Consider the following 24468-nt stretch of genomic DNA (forward strand, 5'->3'; position numbering starts at 1 on the left):
TGGTTACATTTGATTCAGCATGCAGCCTTGAAAAGACAACAGGTGTATGTTTTCTTTAAGATTGAAATACCCTGAGCATGATTCAGTATAAATTAGCTACTATTTGTCATTTTTTCTTTAAAAATAATCTTCCCTAGATCAAAGCAATTGGACAATCTGAGCTCAACTCAAGTAACCCTGAAGAGGTTTTACATCTAGCTGCACAGAAGAGAAAAAAGAAGTTCCTACAAGCCATGGCAAAACTTTACTTTTAATGTGCTGTAATTAAAACACCTGAAAGTATCCAGTGGGTGATAAACGTGCTTAAAAAGATGCTATAATTGCTGTCAGCATTTGAATAATTCTGTTAAGAAATTTGGCTGTTTTGGGATTTTGTTTGTGCAGAATTTCTATCTACAGTGTAGATGTGAAAAATGAAAATTACTGTACATGCATTAAAATTTCACAGCACCTAGTATTTATTTCATAGTACTGCATCTTAATACATACAGTTAAAGACATCCAACTAGCATTTAGCTTACGTTTTGAATGTTCATATTTTCTTAGCACACTGAAATGTATTTTTATAGTGGTGTTGGATAGCTATGTAATTTCCTGTACATTTTTACAAAGCTATTTACAATACATTAAAAATCATGTAGGTTTCTCTTTGGCAGTGAGATTATTTTTTCAGTTGTTTATTCCAGCTGCATGAGGCACGAATTGCTGTGAAATGCTAATAGTTTATATATCAACTATATAACATCTTATTGTACATGGATTCCATTTAGACATTGCTGTATATACAAATCAGAGCTCAAACTGAACTTTATCCACTTGCATATCTGCACAAAGTGTATATGCAGATTACATCGCCCTCAGCAAGAAACCACTACCCCATTTAATCATATGCTTAGAGTCCAGTATTTAACCATCCTGAAGAGAGAAAAACAGCACCAGTACAGGTCCAAATAACATAGCCCTGCATTTTAAAGTTAAGTACAAAAACTGTATGTACAATTAATTACACTGCCAGCATGCTTCAAAATCGTTCCAAACAATGCGTACATATTGGAATGTAGTTGAGAGTAGATTAAGATTTTCCTATACTGACTGACATTTCATCCACATGAGCATTTATCATTCAGTCATAGCTTAAAGATGTTATGTAAAAACATACATCAGTGATGAATGAGGTCCTTTGACAATGTGCTGAACTATAACTGAAATATTAGGAGGAGAAAGACAAATGAAAGCTAATTGTAAGATGTGTTCCCCCTTCTCTGTAAAGAAGAAAGGCAAATCTTTGCTCCCTCACCTTCACTGGCTCTTGTTAGTTATTCCCCTTCCCCCAAATGGTCCCAATAGATTAGTCTCTTGGGCAGAAGCAAAGTGTTAATCTGATGCTAGTACCTAGCTTGTTTACTCTTTAAAACAAATTAAAAACACCAGATGATGCACTGCTGTTTTTTTTAATAAAATTAAAAAACTTTGGTCTGCTCAAGTTTCTAGATACCTTTTACGGCAGTAATATAGCCCAAGCTCACAGTATGTAAATCCACAGTTCTCCGATACTTTGTGTCCTAGCTTCTTCTTTCTCTTCCAGTAAGTTCATCCGTTCAGTATGTTGAACTAGACAATGGTTTCTCAGTGCTTTTAGGTGGAGTCAAGATTCCTCCTATAGACACAGGGGATAACCTTGCAGTATGCTCTGCTTTCTTAATGTGTGCTTCCTCCTAAAAGGAAGGAAAGTAGTTGTAGGTTTTTGAAGTAGTGATTCTAGATAGCATTTACAACAGTAAAAATATATATTCATCCTTTACTGCAAAGTGTGAACATTATGTGCAAAGCTCACAGACCAGACATGAAAGAATTATGGATGGTAAAAACAAATTCTTTTCACTAGAAAATATGCTTCATTTGTATTTACTTAAGCTCAGCAACTGACCATGGTTAATGTATCTCAGTATTTTATGATCTTAAACTAGAAGAATAAGGGGGCTAAAAACTGCTAAGACCCCTGGACCTGATGGGCTACATTCTTGGACATTAAAAAAGTAACTATCTACCAGGGGTGGTAATCTGAGAATCCTTACAGCTTGGAAAACTGCCAGTGTAACACCTTTTCTTTGTTTCCCCTTTATTTAAGATAAAAACTCCGGTAACTATAGGCTGGTTAGCTGAACATCTGTTTTTGGGAAAATAAGGCAGTCTATATAGAGGGCATCATAACCAAACATTTAGAAACGGTATGATCAAGCAGATCACAAAGGGGAAAAATCACATCTGACAAATTTAATAGAATTTTGAGTTAACAAGCAGTGTGGATAATGGGAAAGCAGTTGATGTAACATTTGAATTTTCAGAAGGTTTGATAGAGGTACCACACATTAGGCTATATAATAAAAAGGTAAGAATCCATTGTGTTGTAAATAGCCAATTCTTGCTATCCGTGCTAATATACTAACAGAAAACAGTGATTGAATAATAAGGGGGCATCTTTGTCGATGAATCGAGAAGCTGAAATTACTTACATGATAAAAGGCTGCAGAAAGCTACAGCTCAGAGGTATTTTAGAATCCTCATGCACCTTGGGGGAAAAAAGCTAGTACACAAGTTCAGTGGCATTAGGGAAGGCAAATGGAATGTTTGCTTATTTCACAGGGAATGGGATATAAAATTTGGCAATACTTCCATAGTTTATACAAGGCGCTAGTGAGATCACCCTTTACTAAATATTCACCTCTTAAAATGCACCTATGACCTACTACTTTGTCCATCCAGTGGCTTGGTATTAAAGAAACAAAAACAAATTGCTGGAGGAACTCAGCAGGTGGCAGCATCTGTGAAAGAAAGCAGAGTTTTAATGCTGTGAGTCTGGTGACTTCTTCAGAAGATAAGTTATGGTGAAGAGTCACTGGACTTGAAATGTTAACTTTCTAGCGAGGTGAGAAGATTTGTGGTTCTGGATGTGAGTTTGCTCACTGAGCTAGAAGGTTAGTTTTCTGACGTTTCGTCACCATTCTAGGTAACATCATCAGTGAGCCTCCGACGAAGCGCTGGTGTTATTCCCGCTTTCTATTTATCTGGTTAGGTTTCCTTGTGTTGGTGATGTCATTTCCTGTTCTTTTTCTCAGGGGATGGTAGATTGGCTCCAAATCAATGTGTTTGTTGATGGAGTTCCAGTTGGAACGCCATGCTTCTAGGAATTCTCGTGCATGTCTCTGTTTGGCTTGTCTATCACTCGTATCCTTACATATAGATAAGGAAGGACAGCACTTTGATTGGGACAACACATCCATCCTAGGACAAGCCAAACAGAGACACGCATGAGAATTCCTAGAAGCATGGCGTTCCAACTGGAACTCCATCAACAAACACACTGGCTCCAAATCAATCTACCATGTTAACTTTCTTTCCATAGAACCTGCTAGACTGCTATGTTTCTATTCCAGTTGAGCACCATTAAGATAGGGTTTGTTCCTGGATTGACATGCAATACCTTCAGTATTTCCCTTACTAAGAAATAAGTACTGTTTGGAACAGGCAGCTTTGTGTATGTAAAATCAGTTCACAAGGTTGGAAAAACAACAAGTTACTAATAAAAACAAGATGGGTGTGTCCCCCAATATAACTTTCTTAAAACAATCCTCTGCATTTTATAGTAGATAAGTGAAGTTAAAAATAACTCACCAGCAATTCCAAGTACTTAGTATGTGTCTGAATGTTATGTCTTTCATCATCTGCCACTTGCTTGAAATCTCTTAATTTTAAGGGATCACCTTCATTCAGGGTTTTAGCAAAAGGGACCATCCAGTTAAAACATTCAGAAATGCTGTCCCATTCCAGGCCTAGAAAAATTAATAAATTCGGAATCAACTCTTTAAAGAATACAATGTTATCATTTTGATGTTTTAATAAAGACTGGAACTTGTCACACTAAGGATCACAATAGCCATGCGAAAGGAATCGATCATTATCTGGAATACCTTTACCACTATTTCTTATGTTGACTGAAATCCTTACCGTTGAAGTCAATCCAACTGCATTACGCTCTGATTTATAGCACCCCAGGGTTGCTTTGAGAGTTTGGCCAAAGTGTTATGCTGGCAAGGCTGAAGATCAAATATACTGGTTCCAGGGGGCCACACTGAATAGCACTGCAGTCATTCCTATTACATATCCCAGGTTTTGCTCATTTTTAATCACATTTCTGTGCACGTCAGGTCAGGTGCTTAGTGTGGAAAACATGAATGGTGTAATTCTCTGACTAGCATAGAAATATTCTACGTCACATGCTCTGATAAACCATGAGTGGTACATCAGCTTGGAGGGGAATCATCACATGAACGTTGTTGGAGAGATCCAATCTTGCAAACATGTATGTTACTTCCTCCAATGGATGCAGTCATCAAATGAGGTACCTTCAAACCATTCTATCTCAGCTAACCTAAAGTACAGACCTGAAAACCCCTATGGGTTCCACACCACTCCACTGGCCTAGACTCAGGGGTGGAGTTGCACCCCAGATAAAAGAACAGCATTTTAGCATTAGCACGCAAGAAGAACGAACAAACCTGCTTAGATATAGTGCGCACATTTTTTAAGATAATCTACAGTGAATTACAGAACCTAAAGTCATTTGTTGATGTTTATGCGGGGGGGAAAATAAATTACATTCTCATACACAGAATCTACTCTTTAATATGCACTCAAAACACTTAATAGGCAAGACCACATTGTATGTTTTGAAAGTCTTGCAGAACAGCCAAAGCAGGTTAGAGCCAGATCCATTGTACGTGCCAAATACACCGTTCCATGCATTGTGTCCATTTGTATGTATAACTAGTCCTTGTATCAAATACTGACCTTGTATATATTGCATTGATAGGACTGGACTGAACTATTGTTTCAGCTCAGGAATCTGGGTTCCAACATAGCCCAAAACTATAGATAAAAATCACCCCATTTATGCCAAATTTGGACAGTTTCAATCTAATGCCCAGTCTTTTTTAGAAATGGGTGTCATTTATTGCCCGTTCTAAGGGTTAAACCAGGCTAGGTAAGGATGGCAGATTTCCTTCATATAAAGATACGCGTGATGCAGATGGATTTTTATGACTAATCAACAACAGTGGTGATGGCCAGCCGAATGGCAACCCTTACTATGCCATTTGCTTTTCTAAAAGAACACAACTCGCATTTCAATTTTAACCAATTAACCAATTCAGACCATTAACCTGGGGTTCTAGATTACTAGACCGGTGACATTAGCACTATACCACCACCTTCCCCAATGCTAACATTTGCTGTGACATAGTAGAGAATAAAACTCTGCTCATTTCAGCCTGTCCCTCATTCTGTGTACTGGAATATTAATTCCCACCCCAGAAAACCATGCAATTATCAATGAAAGATAATAAAACAAGACTGAATAATAGCAGCAAAATATTGTAGGATTCGAGCTTTGGCTGAATCTTGACAGTTCCTGAACTCCTTAAGCCACTGAAGTGAAACTAGTCTAAGAGACCATTGTGGTGCTGATTAATATTACACAGTTCCTACCTTGCATACCAACAATCTCCACTCCAACCATCTGTTCATTGAAGGGACAGACACATAGAGAGTGTACCAGTCTCCTGTACTATGCCCTCACTCATTCAGACAGTGCCTACAATGTTAAGTGTTCTTAATTTGCTGAGTTCGGAGCTTTACAGAATGAAATCTAAAATCATGTCTAAGCAATCAACTGGATCTGAAGTAGCAAGAATCTCCGCACCTGATGCCTTGAAAGTGTCTTCTGTAGAAGTGTAGTGGCACAAAGCAGCAGCAGCCAATATACCATATGGGAAACTCAAACTCTCAACATCAAGGATACACAGGTCTAAAAGCTGTTCAGAGAAAGTTCAAGAAAAGATGAGCAACAAGATTTCACTATTCTCAAAATATGGCACTTTAAGAACAGCAAAGGCTCAGTGGTACATTTTAGCATCTAGGTTCTAAAACAAAAGTTTGAAAAAAAAAAACACGAGTATTACACCAACAGACTGCTATCACCAGCAAATTGCTTCAATAGATTCCACATTCAGTCAAGGTTTAAGTGCAGATGTTAGTGAAGGAGGAAGAGGAGGAGGATATTTCATAAATGCAGTGAAAATTCTTTCTGCAATAGAAAGTCATAGATATGTCCACAGATGCTAAAGGATGGGTCAGAATGAGCAGAGCAAGAAATGGAAGAAAACGGAAGGAGGTGAGCAAAGGTATATTTGATGATGTACAATTTGACAAAATGTTTTGAAAGTGGAACCAGGCAGGAGAGGGATGGATTCAAATTTCGACTGATATTAGTCAGTCGCTCGACGGTTAGCACTGCTGCCTCACATCGCCAGGGCCCGGGGTTCGATTCCACCTTTAGGTGACTGTTTGTACATTCTCCCCATGCCTGCATGGAGTGCCTCCAGGTGCTTCGGTTGCCACCCCACAGTCCAAAAATGTGCATCAGTCACGCTGAACTGCCCATAGTGTCCAAGGATGTGCAGGCAAGGTGAACTAAATGGTAAATACAGGGATAGGGTAGGGTGTTGGGATGCTCTTTGAAGGAGCAGTGTGGACTTGATGAGCTGAATGGCCTGCTTCCACACAGTAGGGATTTGATGCTTAAAGTGGCACCAAGAACAGGAAGAGGCCAGAGACAGTGTAGCAGCCACCGCTCCTTGCAATCAAATATCCAGCATCACTGACAGGGTTTACATGAGGAAAAAATAATGTTTCCCATATGAAAGTATTAGCACCATTCACTTGAAGTCACTCTACAGATATTGCTGAACTATGGTTTAGCAAAATACAATTCATTTTCAAAAGCTTGAGTTTCAAAAGAAAGATATTTGGATAGGAAAAATGTCAAAGGCATCAATAATAATCTTAAGTGTAAAAATTATGTATTGTTAAAGAAAAAAATTCAAATTGAAGTGCATAATTAATTCAATAATCATTCATAATTTCGCTCAATCAATACAGTAACTTCACATTAAAGTAATTTGTCTGCACAGCAGGTACAGCAAAAAGAGAAAAGAAAGACATTGAGGACTGTTGTAGAATTTTAAAAAGGTAATGCTGGCACTCACTTCACAATACTGAAGTTAAGTAATTACCTGAGCAATCTGTATAAAGGTTTCTTTAGAATATTGTGGCAGCGACATGTTGGGTATTTCTTTTAAACAGATAATTTGAAGATAAAGATTCAACCAGCAAACAATAGTGACTGGACGCAGCTCCCAGTTTAAGGCCTGTAAAAAAAGAAAGAAAGAAATATACACAAATAGCAGTGTGAGCTGTTATTTGCAATATTGTCAGCATTCTCCCTTGCACTCATGTTATGTAATTACAACATTAGACGAGAGATCCTCATAGGAGTTCGACAGCTTCCTCGGTTTTTAAGAATCCTTCTTTTTGTTTAAAAAACTTCTCCATTAACGTCACTATCTTCAAAGCCTTGTGTTTGTTCATCCAATCTCTACTCCTTCATCAATTAAATACTAATCAGTTTAGCCAAATTATCTCCCTTCATTCCACAGAAAACATTTTGTGCTGCTCTGTTGAATCTCATTGCCATGTCTTCCCGGTTCACAAATTTATGTCCCAAAGTCTTTAAAGTCTGCCCAGTGCCCCCAAGTTCAGTTAATATATATTTATTATACACAAAATAGGTATTTGTATTTTTTTATATACATTTAAAACAGCAGTTATTACAAGCGGACCCCCAAGCAAAACCAGATGTATACTTCCTTTCAGTAAATTAAAAAGATCACTGCTGTTCTGCTTTTGCCCTCGTGACAATTTCATATCTGTGTTTTCACTGACTGGTGTTTTTCCCCTGCCTCCCGTTCTTTACACTCCAGTGCTCAGCGGGCAGCGACATAGGAGTGGAAGTAAGGCCATTCGGCCCATCAAGTCCACTCCGCCATTTAAATCATGGCTGATGGGCATTTCAATTCCACTTCCCTGCACTCTCCCCGTAGCCCTTGACTCCTTGTGAGATCAAGAATTTGTCGATCTCTGCCTTGAAAACATCTAATGTCCCGGCCTCCACTGCACTCCGTGGCAATGAATTCCACAAGCCCACCACTCTCTGGCTGAAGAAATGTTGTCTCATTTCCATTTTAAACTTACCTCCTCTAATTTTAAGGCTGTGCCCACGGGTCCTAGTCTCCCCACCTAACAGAAACAACTTCCTAGCGTCCACCCCTTCTAAACCATACATTATCTTGCAAGTTTCTATTAGATCTCCCCTCAACCTTCTAAACTCTAATGAGTACAATCCCAGGATCGTTAGCCGTTCATCATACGTTTAAACCTACCATTCCAGGGATCATCCGTGTGAATCTCCACTGGACACACTCCAGGGCTAGTATGTCCTTCCTGAGGTGTGGGGCCCAAAATTGGACACAGTATTCTAAATGGGGCCTAACTAGAGCTTTATAAAGCCTCAGGAGCACATCGCTGCTTTTATATTCCAACCCTCTTGAGATAAATGACAATATTACATAGCTCATGAAAGTTTCATGAACAGGTAGAGAAAATAACCAAAAGTGTTAATGAATCCTGCTCTTTATATCTAGATGGTTAAAAAGTCATTCTTTCACTTTTCAAAGCTCTGGATAGACTACAGCTCGAGCATTGTAAGCAGTTCTTCACATGACACCTAAGGGAGTATACGCATATGCTGAAGAGAATTCAGTATAGATTTACAAAGTTGTTACTTGGACTCCAAAGGTTACATTATGGATTGGTAAAATTAGGATTGTTCGCTTGAAATTTAACTTTAAGTTGCTATTTGATCAAAGTTCTCAAATAGTAAGGGAACAAAATAGAAATAACAAATTTCCCCATTTTCACTGGTTGAGGAGTTAAGCTCCCCTGATCAAACTGGAGCAGAACATCCCAGGAATGAAATTAGGTTGGCATTAATACATAAAACATTACAGCACAGTACAGGCCCTTCAGCCCTCGATGTTGTGCCGACCTGTCATACCAATAGGTGAAAGAAAGGGGGAGAATCTCTTCCAGAAGTAAATGTTGATGCTATGTCAATTGATAAGGAATTATGGGGCAAAGGTGGGTATCCACAATTTTATTTAATAATGAAACCATTCCATTTCTTGAATTCCTCCATAAACTCCACTCCATATAACCAATTTTGGTTAAAGTCCTGCTCTTTCATGATCACCTCTGAACTTGTTAATTTGTATTGATGTCCAGCCCCGCTAATGCCCAAATTTAATTTCTCATGTTTAATGTTCTATGATGAGCTCCAACTGTATCCATCACTACAACTCCTTTGAGAACAGAGTTCTCACAATCCTAGTTCATTTGAATCCTCCCCTTTGTCCCAACACTAGCAACTATGGTTTTGTACCATACAAGTTATGCAAACTAATTCAGTCCTCAAAATTCTCTCCACCACACTACTTCAATCTGTTCCTTAAAATCCACAGTAAATACATATCTTTCTTTAGCACCACATCTCAAATTTTCATTCTCATTTTATCAACAACGTCAATAAATGCCAAATATGTGTGGTGTGATGCGACTGCTTACCTTTAGAATGATCAATTCCATATCAAGTATTTCAGTTTCTGTACATGCACCATCTGTGACATATGCAAACTCATTTAGTTTTGGAGGGTAGATTTCCTAAAACAAAAAACGCAAATGCGAAATGTGTCAAGTTTGTTGAACAAAGTTCTTTCCATGTCAAATCTTGTTAAAAGATTTATTTTAATTAATGGAATGTAAGCAGTCAAAAGGTATTTGGTTTTCAAACATTTTGCTTACAATACCCATTTTCACATGGATTGGTTATCATACTACCTCCAGCCCCTTGTATAACATACTATACAATAAGAATAAAAACCAAAAGATCTGCAGATGCTGTAAATCAGAAACAAAAACAAAATTGCTGGAAAAGCTCAGCAGGTCTGGCAGCAGCTGTGAAGGTGAAAACAGAGTTAACATTTCAGGTCCGGTGACCTTTTCTCAGAACTGGGAAAGGGTCACCGGACCCGAAACGTTAACTCAGTTTTTTCCTTCACAGACGCTGCCAGTTCCGCCGAGCTTTTCCAGCAGTTTTGTTTTTGTTTACGATAAGAATTTTGCATACAGAATGTTCAAGTAACGGTGAAGAGCACAGTTATCAAAGTTACACGTAGCTGCTTATAACCACACGGCCTGTCAATCTTTGGAGCGGTAATGGACAATAATGCTCATAAATGACGAATTTGATCAAAGTTTGCCACTGGACAGTTTTTCTCACCAGTCAAAAAAGGAATGGGATCATTTTTTCCTTTTTTAGGATCACATCAATACTAATGTGTTAGAGAGTTCATATATTGCAAGAACCAAGAGTTAATTGCGGAAACCAACAAGTGCAATAAGGTGTTGTGAAACCCAAAACTAGTTCTTCTAGTCCCTATTCCACTTCATAAACTGGATGTCATTGTAACTGATATGAAGATCCAATAAACGATGAATCATATTTCTGTCTATAAAAACCTACCAAGCAGCACAGACAGGCAGTGCTTATCAAAACTTGTTTCATATTAAATTTGTAATGAAGGTCTTCAAATGTACAGATCCTTGGAAAGCTGCTTCAACCACAATTTAAGAATTAGCGGCCCAAGACAAGCTCTTAAAAGGATTACAGTTTTGGGGTGTTAGCAGCTTAATCTGCAAAGCTGGAATTTAATGACCTCCCACGTTGGGAGATTGGTAGGTTTTTTTTTGGGGGGGTGGGGGGGAGTTGGGCACTGGGAGAGGGAAAACAGTAGATCCGCTGAAACAGACTGGTGGGTGCAAAATTGGAAGCCCACCACCTTTTCTATGATTAAGCACCAGTGAGGAGCTACATGGATAGCCTTCCTGCCTCTCAAGCCAATGCAGGCCTTAAAGTGCTTAAGGGCCTCAACACCCCACTGCCAGAATTAGTTCAACAGTCAGTGGCAGACCCAGCTATTCAGGAGGCCAGAGACACAAACCCTGTTGTGATTATTCATGGGGACCTGCAGAGAGCCATCCTCATGCTGGCAACCCTCTTTCTCACCTCTCTCCCACTATCACGTCCCCTCCTGTCTGGATCCAAAGGCGATCCTCGGCTCTTGCTGGGCATAGCACTGCAGCTGCCTGCCCCTCCCCAGTGGCACTGCCAAGTAAAGAGATGGCTGCACCCTGCACTCCTTGATCCGGGGGAATGACACAGCCCACTTGGGTGCCCGACTGGCCTGTACTTGATGGGCCTTCCAAAAGATAGATAAGTCAAGGCTTTCGCCTACTCTCCAGCCAGGAGGGGAGAGCATAGACACCTCCATTAACTCGTTTCGCATAAATATTCAATCTAAAACAGGGTGTCAGTAGGGATGAAGAGTCTAGGCCTGAAATGTCAGCTTTTGTGCTCCTGCGATGCTGCTTGGCCTGCTGTGTTCATCCAGCTTCACATTTTATTATCTTGGATTCTCCAGCATCTGCAGTTCCCATTATCTGTCAGTAGTTCTGCTTTTGCAATTATTCAGTCTCTCAGCATATAAAGGGTAATTGGTTAAGTAATCTGGAAGCTGGCATCTACCAGGCCCACTATTGACTAGCAGAGTAATGACACCAAATGACATCAACTGCTGTAATAGCAGGGACTAACCCAGTCAGACTCAAAACTGGATCTTCTGTGTTAGTCTGTGCATCCAGAGGCAATGTTTTCATCTACTTAAGGGTATAATACATTTTATTTTAAAAAGGTTCAAATTAGACTGAATTGGCAAAAAACAAGAATAATCAATGCCCTTTGAAACACTTTTAACCATTAAAACGTACTTCAGTCTAAAGACTCGACTGAGCCACTTGTATTTTCAGCTAAATTGAAGGCAGCAAGCATCAAGTTCATTATGAACATGTTCAATGACATAGCTTCAAATTACTGAGTGACAGGATAACTTTTCAGTAGCACATCAATGCTCCCCAGCAGCCAGTGAAGATGTGCTTACCTCCAGCTTTGCAGCAATGAAGAGTGAGGAGATGCCAATGAGTTGCAGCTTGCTTTTATGAATATTCTCTTGAGTAACCATGAACCGATCAAAAAAGTCCTGAGCGAGGTAAAAGGTTTCTCTATGGAGCACATAGACCTCGCAAACCTGTAAGATTGGTGTAAAAAAATGAAATTAAACAATGGACTGAAATCAGTAAAATACAAAAATTTGTGAATCTTGCTGGCAAGATCAAAAATTATTGTCTTGGAAAGGTAGTGGTGAGCCATCTCCTTGAACTGCTACAGCCTGTGGCAATTGTAGGGAATTCTGGAATTTTAAATATTCCTCTATTATAACTAGGTTAAGTCAGGATGCTGAAATAATGGGAACTGCAGATGCTGGAGAATCCAAGATAACAAAGTGTGAAGCTGGATGAACACAGCAGGCCGAGCAGCATCTCAGGAGCACAAAAGCTGACGTTTCGGGCCTGGACCCATCAGAGAGGTGAAGGGTCTAGGCCCGAAACGTCAGCTTTTGTGCTCCTGAGATGCTGCTTGGCCTGCTGTGTTCATCCAGCTTCACACTTTGTTATCTAAGTCAGGATGCTGTCGGATTTAGAGGTAATGGCTTTCAATATTCATTAACCTTGTCACTCTGGGTGGCAGAGGTCGAGAAACTGAAAGTTGCTGCTAAAGAAGACTTGGTGAGTTTTGCAGTGCATCTTAAGGTAATACAGCAGCAAGGATGCAGAAGTTGGTGTGGCAGGGGGTAAGCAGTGAATGTTGAAGATTACAAATGGAGCATCAAATGTGCTGGATGGTGCTGAGCATTGAGTGCTGCTGGTGTAGACTCATTTTGGGAAGTGGGGAGTATTCCATCACATTCCCGACTTGTGCCTTAGAGATGGTGAACAAATGTTAGGGATTCAGGACATGTTGAAGGATTTGAAGCTTCTATTCTACACATTTATATGGCTGGTGTAACAGAAAAAAGTGTATTGTTAGAAAGGCACATTTAGCCAATGTCTTTAATGTCATCAGGATCATACAGTTGTCAGTTACAAAGCTTGCTGGAAATTTGCTGCCTAGACTATAGGGAAGGGATGAATATTCTGTTTTCCCATGGTCACTTGGTAAGTAAAGCAATTGTTAAAATACCACAATATTTTTAATAAGTCCCTGCCTTAGTGAAAATTATAAGATTTAGACCAGCTGGAACATTATTAGGTCAAAGATTCCCATATATTCTGACTCCTATTTTCATTTCAGTCCCTAGTACACCCCATACTGCAAAAAACCATTCATCTCTTATCAGAGAAAGCAGGAGCAGGAGTAGGCCATTCACACCCCAAAGCCTGCTCCGCCATTTAACATGCTCATAGTCAGAGAACCCTACCATGTGGAAACAGGCCATTCAGCCGAACAAGTCCACAGCAATCCTCCGAAGAGCATTCCACACAGACCCATCTCCCTAGACCTGCATTTCTCTTCGCTAAAATGTACCTAACCTACACCTATGAGTAATTTAGCAGAGACAATCCATCTAACTTGCATATCTTTGGACTATCAGAGGAAACTGGAGCACCTGGAAGAAACTAATGCAGACATGGGGAGAATGTGCAAACTCCACACAGACGGTTGCCCAAGGCTGGAATTGAACCCAGGTCCCTGGTGCTGTGAGGCTGCAGTGCTAACCACTGAGCCACCGTCTCATGGCCGATCATGGAGAGCAATACCTTAATCGCACCTTCCACTCATATACCTTGATCCCTTTAGTCACAAGAGCTACATCAACCTCCCTGAAAACACAATGTTTTGGTCTCAACCACTTTTGGTATTGAATTTCACAGGCTCAACATCCTCTGGTTGAAACGGTTTCTCCTCAAACTCTGAATAGCCTGCTTCACATTCTCAACCTATGACTGCTCCCCCACTAACAGGAACATCCTACCTGCATATAACCTGTATAGTCCAGTTAGAATTTTAGGTTTCTAGGAGATTCCCCTCTCATTCTTCTAAAGTCCAGTGAATACTATCTTAACCAACTCAATCACATCGCATATCAATCCTATCATCCTAGAATCAATCTGATAAATCTTTGCTGCACTTCTACAGCAAGACGATCCTTTCACACAAGGAGACCAAACCTGCACACAGTATTCCAAGTGTGGTCTCACCAATGCCATGTGTAAATGCAGCAAGACATCCTTGTTCCTGTACTCAAGTCCTCTTGCTGTGAAAGCCAATATATATAGTTTGCATTAACTGCCTATTGCACCTGCATACTTACTTTCAGCAACTGGAACACAATGTCACCCAGGTCTTGTTGAACAATACGCTCTCAATTTATAGCCAGCCTTTCAAATAATCTGCCTTCCTATTTTTGCAACCAAAGTGAATAACTTCACATTTATCCAACTATACTGTATCTGCCATGCATTTGCCCACTCGCTCAACCTGTCCAAATCACACTGCAACATCTCTGCACCCTCCTCACAGTTCACCCTTCCACCCAGCTTTATCTCATCAGCAACTTTTGAGATATTATGTTTAGTTCCCTCATCTAAATCACTAACATATATGTAGTGAATAGCTGGGGTCTCAGAAGCAATGTCTGCAGTACTGCACTAGTCACAGCCTGCCAATCAGAATTAGATCCATTTATTCCTACTCTTTCCAGTCTGCTAAAAGAATTTTCTATCCGTTTCAAAGCACTACCCCCAATCCCGTGCACATCAGTTTCATGTATTAGTCACTCACATGGGATTTTGTCAAAAGCCTTCTGAAAGTCCAATTAAATCACATCCACTGGATCCCCTGATCAACTCTACTAGTTACATTCTTGACAAATTCCAGTAGAATTGTCAAGCATTACTTTTTATAAATCCATGCCGACTGTGTCTGATTCTAAGTGGTCTCCTATAAACCCTTGAGAATGAACTCTACCGATGTCAAACTCACTGATCTATGTTTTCTGTTTTCTTTCTACCTCCTTTTTAAAAAGTGGGGTTACACTGAAACAGTTCCTACAGGTTGGAGGGTAGGCAGAGTCTAAGGAATCTTGGAAAATGACCATTTCTAGGAACACTTCTGGGGTATAGATTATCAGGCCCTGGGGGTTTAATCAGCCTTCAATCCTATCCCATTTACCTTCTTCAACACTTTCTCTACTAATACAGAACTGTTCCTTATCCCTTCTGCTACAGTATTCATGTCCTCCTTTGTGAAGGCAGAAGAAGTGAAGAATGAATTTCGTTCAGCCATTTCTTTGATCGCCATTCTAAATGCTCACATTTGATTGAAGAGGGCCTACCTTAGTTTTCACCCATCTTTCTTTCCACATACCTTACAGAAACTTTTAGTCTGTTCTTGCTCCTGGCAAGCTTACTGTCATATTCTATTTCCCTCTTCTTAATCAATCTCTTGGTCCTCCTTTGCTGACTTCTAAATTGTTCCTAATCCTCAGGTAGATTGCTTGTTTTCTTTCCCTTCTCTATCCAAGTGTCAAAATTCCAAGGCAGAGCTAAGCTGTTACAACTAGGTCAAGCCATAAACACCACTGAAGTCAAGACACCTTGTAGCTAGTTTTTCTTAAATTAAAGTATTACATCCTGAAACCCTAGCTCAATTTCTCTCTCCCTCTCTCTCCGAAGATGCTGAATATTCAATATTTTTCCCCTTTTGTTTCAGATGGCCAACGTCAACAGTGTTTTCCCTTTGTTTTGATACTGTGGGTAATGGAGAAGTTCTGGAAGTCAAGATGTTGCACAGTGGCAGGAATGTCACACATCACTCAAACAGGCCTGGGTACTGTCCATGGTGTTGCTGCATGCAGAGATGGAGTTCTTTGTAGGAAGTGTGAATCATTTGGTAGTACTCGCACTTTTGATGCACATGGTTTTAGGTTGGTGAGCGAAGAAATGTCAAGATTAACAGTGCAATACTGATGGTGCGTGGAACTACTGAAGGCGTCATCTTTTGGAATACAGCATTAAACTGAAGTCCAATCCTTCTTCTCACCCGGAACCAAAGATCCCATGGTCCTATTATGCAGAACATCTGAGGTTGTTGACTTGCTCGCCGATCTGGCTTGTTTTTGTTCAAACGTTTTGTCACCATGCTAGGTGGCATCATCAGTGAGGCCTCTGATGAAGTGATGTTATTCTACTCCATTTGGAATTTATACTATCCAGTCTGTTGTGAGTAGTGTCATTTCCAGTTTTGATCTGTATGGGTTTGTAGATGGGGTCCAATTCTACATGTCTGTTAATGCCATCAGATTCCTAGAGATGTGGTTCTCCATCCATAATGCAATCAACAGACATTGTATTGGGCCCCATATACAAGCCCATACGGAACAATACTGGAAATGACACTACTCACCATAACAGAGTAGACGGCACAATCCAAGCGGAGTAGAATAATATTGCTTCATGAGATGATGTTACCTAGCATGGTGATGAATGATAACAAGCCAGCTCAGCGAGCAAGTCAGCAACCTCACCCACAACCCGAGTTACAGATCTTTGCCTAAACTTGCAGAACACCTATCCACAAATTAACATCAAAAATCACCCCGATCATTATTGCATTGCAATTTGGGGAGCTTGCTGTGTATAAACCGGCCCCGCCTTTTGTGTTACAACAGTAAGAATATTTCAAAAAAAGGACTTCTTCAGCTGTAAAGCACTTTGGGATGTCTAATAGTCATAGAAAGCATTCTTAAAAGGCTATTTTTTTCTTGAAATGTAGTGCACAGATAAACATTTTCAAGAGTGGTTTTATTCAAAGCCTAAAGCATGTGTAGCAGCTCAAGAAGACAACTTGCCGTTACCTTCTCAAGGGCAATAAGAAATGGGCAATAAATACTGACCCAGCCAACAGCACCAACAGCCCAGACCATCAATTACTTTAAAAAAAAAATTAAAATACCTAAAGCTAGGAGACAATTCTCTTAAATCTGAGATAACAAAGTGTGGGGCTGGATGAACACAGCAGGCCAAGCAGCATCTCAGGAGCACAAAAGCTGACGTTTCGGGCCAATCTCTGATGAAGGGTCTAGGCCTGAAACGTCAGCTTTTGTGCTCCTGAGATGCTGCTTGGCCTGCTGTGTTCATCCAGCTCCACACTTTGTTATCTTGGATTCTCCAGCATCTGCAGTTCCCATTATCTCTTAAATCTGCGTTTTGTTTTAAAAAGAAAAATGAAATGACCCATCTTACCAGTTACCTATACTTTTAGCAGGAAGGAAAGTCAAATGATTCCAATATGGTTTCAAGGTCAGAAAAGATACGACACCAAGTTATAGTCCAACAGGTTTATTTGAAAGCACAAGCTTTTGGAGACTTTTTCTGAAGGAGAAGTAGTGATGCTCTGAGAGGTTGTGTTTTCAAATAAACTTGTTGGACTACAGTCCGGTTTCATACGTTTTCTGACCTTGCCCAGCCTAGTCCAACACCAGCACCTCCGCATCATCAATACGGTTTCAAGTGACAATCGACAACTGCGCATAAAAAGAGGACTGTAATGGTAACTAACCTCTATGAGCCAATCCAGTAAAATTGCTCTCATTTTCGGCTGCAAGGATGGATGTGGCGAGAGAACATTTTTGCTGTGGATATACTGGGTTTCTTTTCTCAACATGTTCGACCACACATCTTCAGAGTTTCCCCAGCTACAAATAAAATCATTTCAAGTAAGTAATGAGAATGCCAGATGATGTAGAATAGCATTTGTTTTTGGAGCTGATAATTTATAAGGTTAGAAAGGAGTTGTTGACAATTCTTGCCCCCCTTATACTCCTCTCCAGGATTGCTCTCTTTAAAGAAACTCTTTCTTGATCACCCAACCCCATCACCACCTTGCTTTATAACCTTTGAGAAAGCCTGTGCATTCGTTCATCAGCAAAAGTTCAGACACCTCAGTGGTATCCAAAAGTACCAGGTTTATAAATTCTGTACCCCTTCAGTCAGCCTATTCCATGTTCCATACTTCCTTTCCCAGTCAAATCTTGAGTTGCACCAACTTGTAGAAACATCACCCCTCTTCTTACTTTGAGGTGGGGTGAAAACTTCCATACCTTCAGTGTTTAAAATATCGCCAATTCCAAGATTCTCTGACTGTCCCCAGATCTATAGGCTTCACCTAACTTCTAGCAGTTCAGTCACTTTTGCTCACAAGCTATTAGGATGACCAATTGTCCTGAATGTTCCAGGGCTGTCCCATAATTTGTCTTTTTGTACTGTATCCTGGGTCAGACCTTGCTGGAATAAATTTGATCCATCAGTGCAGGCCTTGTATTTGCATGAGCTCATGATATGCATTCCAGCACAGGTCCAGGAGGACAGCTGTGAGCAGCAAGTATTACATTCAGGTTACGTTGCGAACGACACTTTACAGACATTCGTTTTTGCTCTAAGTAGTGCTTTTTGTTAGGGCTCATTAAAAAAGGGTTCTTTAAAAAAAAGAAAGAAAACCTGGCAGAACATAACAGCTTTAGGTCTCAAAACTGTCTTCAGGCTAATGGAGCAGTATACTGTACACGCACACCCACAAGTTAGGTTTGTTTCCTATTCCAACTGAAATAGCACAGAAGAGAATTCCCAACAGGTGTGTATATGTGGTCAAGTTATTATGTGCTGCAGGACAGGCAAAGAGTGTAGTTTATAAATCATGTGGTACTCCAGTCTTCATTAATGAAGGACATATTATACAAGAGCAGGAAGGGTATCTTGAACTTCTCATGGTCACTGATTAGATCTCAACAACAGTATCATGTACAGTTCTGAGCACCACACTTTGGTAAGGATGTGAACACACTGGAATGAGTGTGGAAGCAGTTTACAAGAATAGTTTCAGGATGAGAAATTTCAGTTATAAAGAAACTGCAGACGTTGGGATTACTTTCCTTGAAGATGAGATGTGATAGAAGAGGTCTGGATAGAGTACATAGGGAGAACAGTTCCCACTCATAACAGGATTGAGAACCGGAGGGCACAGCTATTATCATACAATCCTTACAGTGTGGAAGCAGACTATTTGACCCATCGAGTCCACACTAACCCTCTGAAGAGGATCCCACTCAGGCCATCCCTCCCCTTACGTATCCCTATAAATCTTCGTTTCCTGTGGCTAATCCTACATTGTATGTAGCCTACGCACGCCTTTTTCCACAAAATGAATGGTTAGGGCCTGGAATTCTCTGGCTGAAAATGCATTAAAGGAAGGTTCAATCAAGAAGCTCCAGACGAATTAGAGATTATTTAATAGAAATAAAGTGCATGTTTACGGAGAAAAAGGGGATTGGTATTAGGCCAAAATGCTCCAGAAGCCAGTGCAGACAGGATGGGATGAATGGCCTCTTCTGCACTGTAGTAATTCAGTGGCTGTGAACAGACAGAAGATTGCAAAGTGGTTTCTGTCAATGCTCAAAGATGAAAACTGGTGTTTTTTTGAAAACGAAACAGCATTCTAAATTAGATAACCATATCATTGCTCAGTATATTTACAAATTGAGTCCTTGTTTTGGACATTTGCAGAAAAACTTCATAGCTAGGTACTTAATTACTGGGCACTCTAATCTGCAGTCAGTCTTCATCATGATACTCACCTGAGAGGCGGTAGAGGTGATTTGGTTAGGAATAGATTTTTAAACCTATACTGAGAGAACCTGGAAAAATCTTCAGTGATATCAGCATCTTTGTGGGGTGTGGGGATAAGGATGCAAGGGCTAACACCTCCGGGTACTACGGGTGTCCAGCAATTCTGCAAAAAAAGTTGATGAAACAAAATGTCATTAGATGTCTGACCAGCACCCAGATTGACGAAAATTTTACTTTCGTGTATACTTGACAAAGTGCTCCCTCTGCAGGTTCGAGAAAAAGGTGCAGTACTGTTAATTTATCAAGGGAAATTATAGGTCAGTATTAATATACTCTTCATGATAACACTAACTGAACTCCGCATTAGAAATATATTAAAACAGCAAGTGCCAACCCGCACTGTTTAGTTTATAAGTTAAATTAAGAAATCAAAGCCAGAAATTAAAATCTTTGATTTTTTAAAATAAATTCAGAGGCGAACGTCAACCAAGCTACGTGCAATTTAGCGGACTCCTAACAGGGTTGAAAGGGGATAACAGGCGAAATAAAGTAACAGTCAAAAGGTAGATAGTGCAGAGTTACTGAATCCACAATGTGATGGCTGCAGTAGTAATCACGACTGAAAAAACCCCTGCGCAAAGAGTGCCCCCTCCCCTAGCCATGGCCAGAATTTCACTAACAGTTCAGGCAGATTCCACTGCCTTTTTTTTAAAAAAAAGGACGTTTGCGAGGGAAAACTTCCCGCGTTTATTCATTTCCGACTTAATTTAACACGTAAATTTAGACATTTCAACCCCCGATTTCACTGTTTCATGCAAACTTCACATGGAATCCCCTTGGCAATAAATAATGGGTCATTTTGCAGAGTTTTACTGGACAGGAAATCTCACCCCTAAAAACTCCGGGGCAAGGGTCCGAACAAAACGTCGACTTTTAATGCCACGTCTTAAAATTAAAAACTCGGGACTCGATAAGAATTTTTTTTTTTTTTACAATGAACCTATTTCTATCTTTCCCGGGCAATGCAATACATAAAGCCCTTAACAACACTGCACCCGAACCTCAGTCTTACATTCAATACGCTTGGTCAAAAAAATCCAGCACAAAGTGTGGGTCCTTATGGACTATATATGAAAAATTACACATTTCTATAGATTGTGTGGTTTCTAAATTTTAAATTTTAAAGTATAGTGAGCATAAGTGAAACAAAAAGGCAGAATTCATACAAGGCGGGCGCGCCACGATCAAGCACCTCCCACAAGAAGCAGGAACCGGCTGTTTAGTAGCGCGCAAACTCCCTGTGCTGAAAGCTAAGGACACTTCATTCATCCTTACAGTATGCAAAGAGCAGCTACTGAAACCACAAATGGGAGATTAATTCACACGGTCATGATGTCGAGGCTAAAATCTTAATATTCAAGTACAATATCAACAGTCTCAGCGAGGTGTCTCCCCTCCACAAGCACCGCCACATATTTTTGGAGACGTTATCTGCTGGAGCAGACAACTGGGTGGCCACCAAATCCCGCCTGCTCAGCTTCAGTTTTGGAGACTCTATTTGAATGATCGACCGTGCAATTTTGTTTTTGTAAAGGCTAAATATTATCACAAGGAATATACACAAGGTGACGAATTAAATAATATCAAGATACACACATACACGTGTCTGTTCAACACTGAACAATGCTTAACCCAGAGAAATTATCCGTAAGTATATACACAGTAACACTTTTCATCTATGGTAATTCTTAATATCATTCTCTGCAGCATGATACTGCTATGGATCACCTACCTGTATCTGGAACTGTCGCCGTCTCTTGCTCTCTTCCGTTTCATGGTTATGATCACTGCATTCCTGAAAAATATATAAATTGTCATTGCATTAAACATTTACTAGAATAAACTTGGTTTAAAATATTGATAATAGCTTCACATTGCTCACTTCAGGTTTCCTCTTCTTTGACTGAATGGTGTCATCCTTTTGTCCCTCTAATTTTGCCTGCTTGGCTTGCAAACGATCACTGTTTCAATACACACAGAATTGTATTTAAATATGAATTTTCTTAAAATTTTCTTCAAATATATAATTACAATAAAGGTGCATTTCTTACCTGCGCCTCGACATCCTCTTCAATAATGTAAATCCCTAAAAATATAAAATTGAGAAATATGACATTCACTGTCTTATTAGTATAATGAGGAATTGTATAAGCCACATGACACTGGCCTCCTGTCAGCCTACAAAGACCTAGTGTCATTTTTATTTAAATCCACAAGACATTGATTACAATTTAAATTCCAATAAAAAAGCAGTATTTTTACATAGCGAATTGTATTTTGGAAACTGCTGCGGGCGCATGAGCAATCAATTTCAACTTTTGGATTATAATCATAAAAACACCATTCTCACAGCAAAGTTCTGTTCCACCTCCGCCCTTGATATTTTTTCATCGATTAGCTGGATATCGACATGTGAAATGTACGTTCGTTGCAATTTCCAAGTTATTTTATCTCGCACCCGGTTCCGCGCCAATTTACACAGAGCGGGTAAAGCCTGGATTGGACACTTGCTCACTTCTTTGCTGCCCAGCCGCCAAACCAATAAAACCCTGATCTTTCACAAAGAACAGTCAGCGCAGCTTTACTCTCAGGCTCACTAGAATCTTGTCCATGGCACGTTAGCAGAGCCATCTCCCACCTAAAACTAATTTTACAGACATGCACACACATATACACCCAGAGAACCGGTGTGCAAAATGAGTACGGTTCTGCGCAGTAACCGGCGCTAGTTTCCGCTCATAGAATTTTTTAAAAAGTCTGTCATCCGCATCGGTTCCACTTCATGCTTCCTTTTTCTCCTCCAGATCATTAATATTATCGATATTAACCAAACAAGCCTTTATATGACCACAGATGCTGTGTCCCACTGCTGTCCTTACCCTAGATGCTGATCTGCTCAGAAATATCTCAGCTGGCGCCGGCGCCAACACTTTTAATAAGGGAGCAAATCAAATGCGCATGTGTATACTGTCACTCAGGTGAACACAAATCCAACATTTTTTTTCCTGACAGTGCTATTTATTAATGCAACTCAATTAAAATATCTTTGCCGCCCCCAGACGCGGTTCGTTTTGCCAAATTACATTTTTGAAATGTTTTACTGTGCTCAGATTGCCTGCTTGTTTTAAATAAACGCCACCCACCCCTTAAAGTCCTTCCTTAGAGGAGGAGATTTAAAATCCACCAATAGCTACGACAAACCGGTCGTGCAACGTGATTTGGCTCCAAATGTAAACAGAAATTCCAAGAGATTGTCAGACCCGCGCATTTCAAGTATATAACGTGGAAATATTATTTTAAAATAATCCTGAAATAATTCAATTTGTTGCAATCAGGAAAAGTTTTTCACCAGAACATCCGACGCTAAGGAAGAAGTTTCAGTTCAAGGGATTTCCCCTTAATCTTAAAACTTGACAGATGTACAGTGGTCTTTCCTAGTTTCACAGATATACCTGCTTCCTGGTGCTTAGAGGCATCCTGGGAGTAACATTCTTTCCGATGGGAACCTCATTGGCATTGAGAAGAGATACAATGCGTTAGATAAACTGCAGTCCTTCCTGGGAAGTTGCATTAGGAACCTCACGAAGGAAGGTGTTTTCCATGGATTGCTTACAAGCAAGCCCCAAAAGTCTTTTGTACTAAATACGAACAGGTCAACAAGAAGGAAGTCACTGATACTCAAGAATAAAAGACTGCAGATGGTGGAAGAGTGAAAGAAAAAGCAGGAAATAATGGAAGTATAACCAGATCAGAGTGTCATGGAGAAAGAAATTGTTGATTTTTTAACCCGATATATATTATATTTTTTTTGTTAATGGGGTGTGAGGATTGCTGGCTATGGATCAGCACAACTGCCCTGGAGAAGGTGGTGGTGAGCTACCTGCTTTAACCGTTGTAATCCAGAGGTATGTCCACGGAAGGGAGTTCCAGGAGTCAGGCCCAGCAACAGTAAAAGAGAGATAATACTTTACTTGACAGAGAACGCCTGTAGAATTCTGAGGTGAAGAGGGAGTTGGGTGTTCTAGAGCATGAGCCACGATACTTTAATATGCAACTACAGCATGTAATCAGGAAGGTTGATGGAATATTGTCCTTTATTGCCAGAGGAATTGAACACAAAAGTAAGGATGTTATGCCTAACAAGACATTGATGAGACCACATCTTAAATACTGTGTGCAGCGATGGTCTCCAAATTTAAGGAAGGGTATAAATGTGTTGGAACAAAAACAGGAATTGCTGGAGAAACACGGCATCTGTGGGAAGAAACAGAGTTAACATTTCCAGTCTGGTGACTCCTCATTAGAACATAAATGTGTTGGAGTTGGATTCAGAGAGTATTTACTAGATTGATATCTGGATGACTGGACTGTCATTCGGGAAAGATTGGTTAGACTGGGTGTGTTTCCACTGGAATTTAGAAGATCAATGGATGATTTGATTGGAGATTGCCAGAGCCTGAATGGTATTGACAAAGTGAATGTCAAAAAAATACTTACTCCTGTGATAACCCAGAACTACGGGATACTGTCCTAAAATTAGAGGTCTCCCATTTGAGACAAGAGATGAGGGGAACTGTTTTCTCTCAGAGGCTTGAGAGGCTTCAGAACTCTCTGCCTCGAACAATACTGAAGGTGGACTGATTGAATTTTTTTAAGGTGGAGGTAGATAGATTCTTCATGAAACAGCTGAAGATGGTTAGGTCTAGAATACTAGCCTCAGGAGTTGCTGCTGCCATGTCCTGAGGTTGAAATGGCTGATTTCCAACAAACACAACCATCTTCCTTTATGTTAGATACAACTCCGACCAGCAGAGAGTT

At 40.1% G+C, this 24468-nt stretch overlaps 2 protein-coding genes across 7 annotated transcripts in view; one reads left to right on the top strand and one right to left on the bottom strand.

The window, feature by feature from the left end:
* The window catches only part of ints8 (integrator complex subunit 8), a 79164-nt gene extending 78518 nt beyond the window's left edge, over positions 1-646 (top strand). For 3 of the 5 annotated variants that reach the window (XM_048528848.2, XM_048528852.2, XM_048528850.2), the window contains one exon: positions 138-646. In XM_048528848.2, the coding sequence (XP_048384805.1) occupies positions 138-254 (117 nt within the window). In that variant the 3' untranslated portion in view covers positions 255-646. The remainder of the gene's footprint in view (positions 1-137) is intronic. The other 2 variants (XR_007247330.2, XR_007247329.2) reach the window with 2 other exon arrangements.
* On the bottom strand, positions 435-22567 carry ccne2 (cyclin E2). Of its 2 annotated transcripts, none has more exons than XM_048528853.1 (12): positions 22530-22567; positions 21702-21736; positions 21533-21611; positions 21383-21445; positions 19599-19753; positions 17528-17663; positions 12009-12155; positions 9577-9672; positions 7131-7265; positions 5759-5870; positions 3673-3830; positions 435-1715 (listed from the first exon to the last, which is right to left on the bottom strand). In XM_048528853.1, the coding sequence occupies exons 2-12, from the start codon at positions 21713-21715 to the stop codon at positions 1599-1601; spliced, it is 1212 nt and encodes a 403-aa protein (XP_048384810.1). In that variant the 5' UTR covers positions 21716-21736; positions 22530-22567; the 3' UTR covers positions 435-1598. The 2 variants fall into 2 exon arrangements, with proteins under 2 accessions (XP_048384810.1, XP_059502125.1); XM_059646142.1 differs by lacking the exon at positions 22530-22567 and adding an exon at positions 22001-22499.
* Positions 22568-24468: the final 1901 nt, after the last annotated feature.

The sequence above is a fragment of the Stegostoma tigrinum genome, chromosome 5 (assembly GCF_030684315.1).
Source record: "Stegostoma tigrinum isolate sSteTig4 chromosome 5, sSteTig4.hap1, whole genome shotgun sequence".
Classification (NCBI taxonomy): Eukaryota; Metazoa; Chordata; class Chondrichthyes; order Orectolobiformes; family Stegostomatidae; genus Stegostoma; species Stegostoma tigrinum.

Bases quoted from the DNA above. Each gene is read 5' to 3' on its own strand.
- ccne2 (XM_048528853.1), bottom strand. The intron at 9,673-12,008 runs GTAAGCACATCT...TTTTTGTTTTAG, and splicing joins TCATTGCTGCAAAGCTGGAG to GAAATCTACCCTCCAAAACT. The intron at 3,831-5,758 runs GTGCGGAGATTC...TAATTTTTCTAG, and splicing joins AGACACTTTCAAGGCATCAG to GCCTGGAATGGGACAGCATT.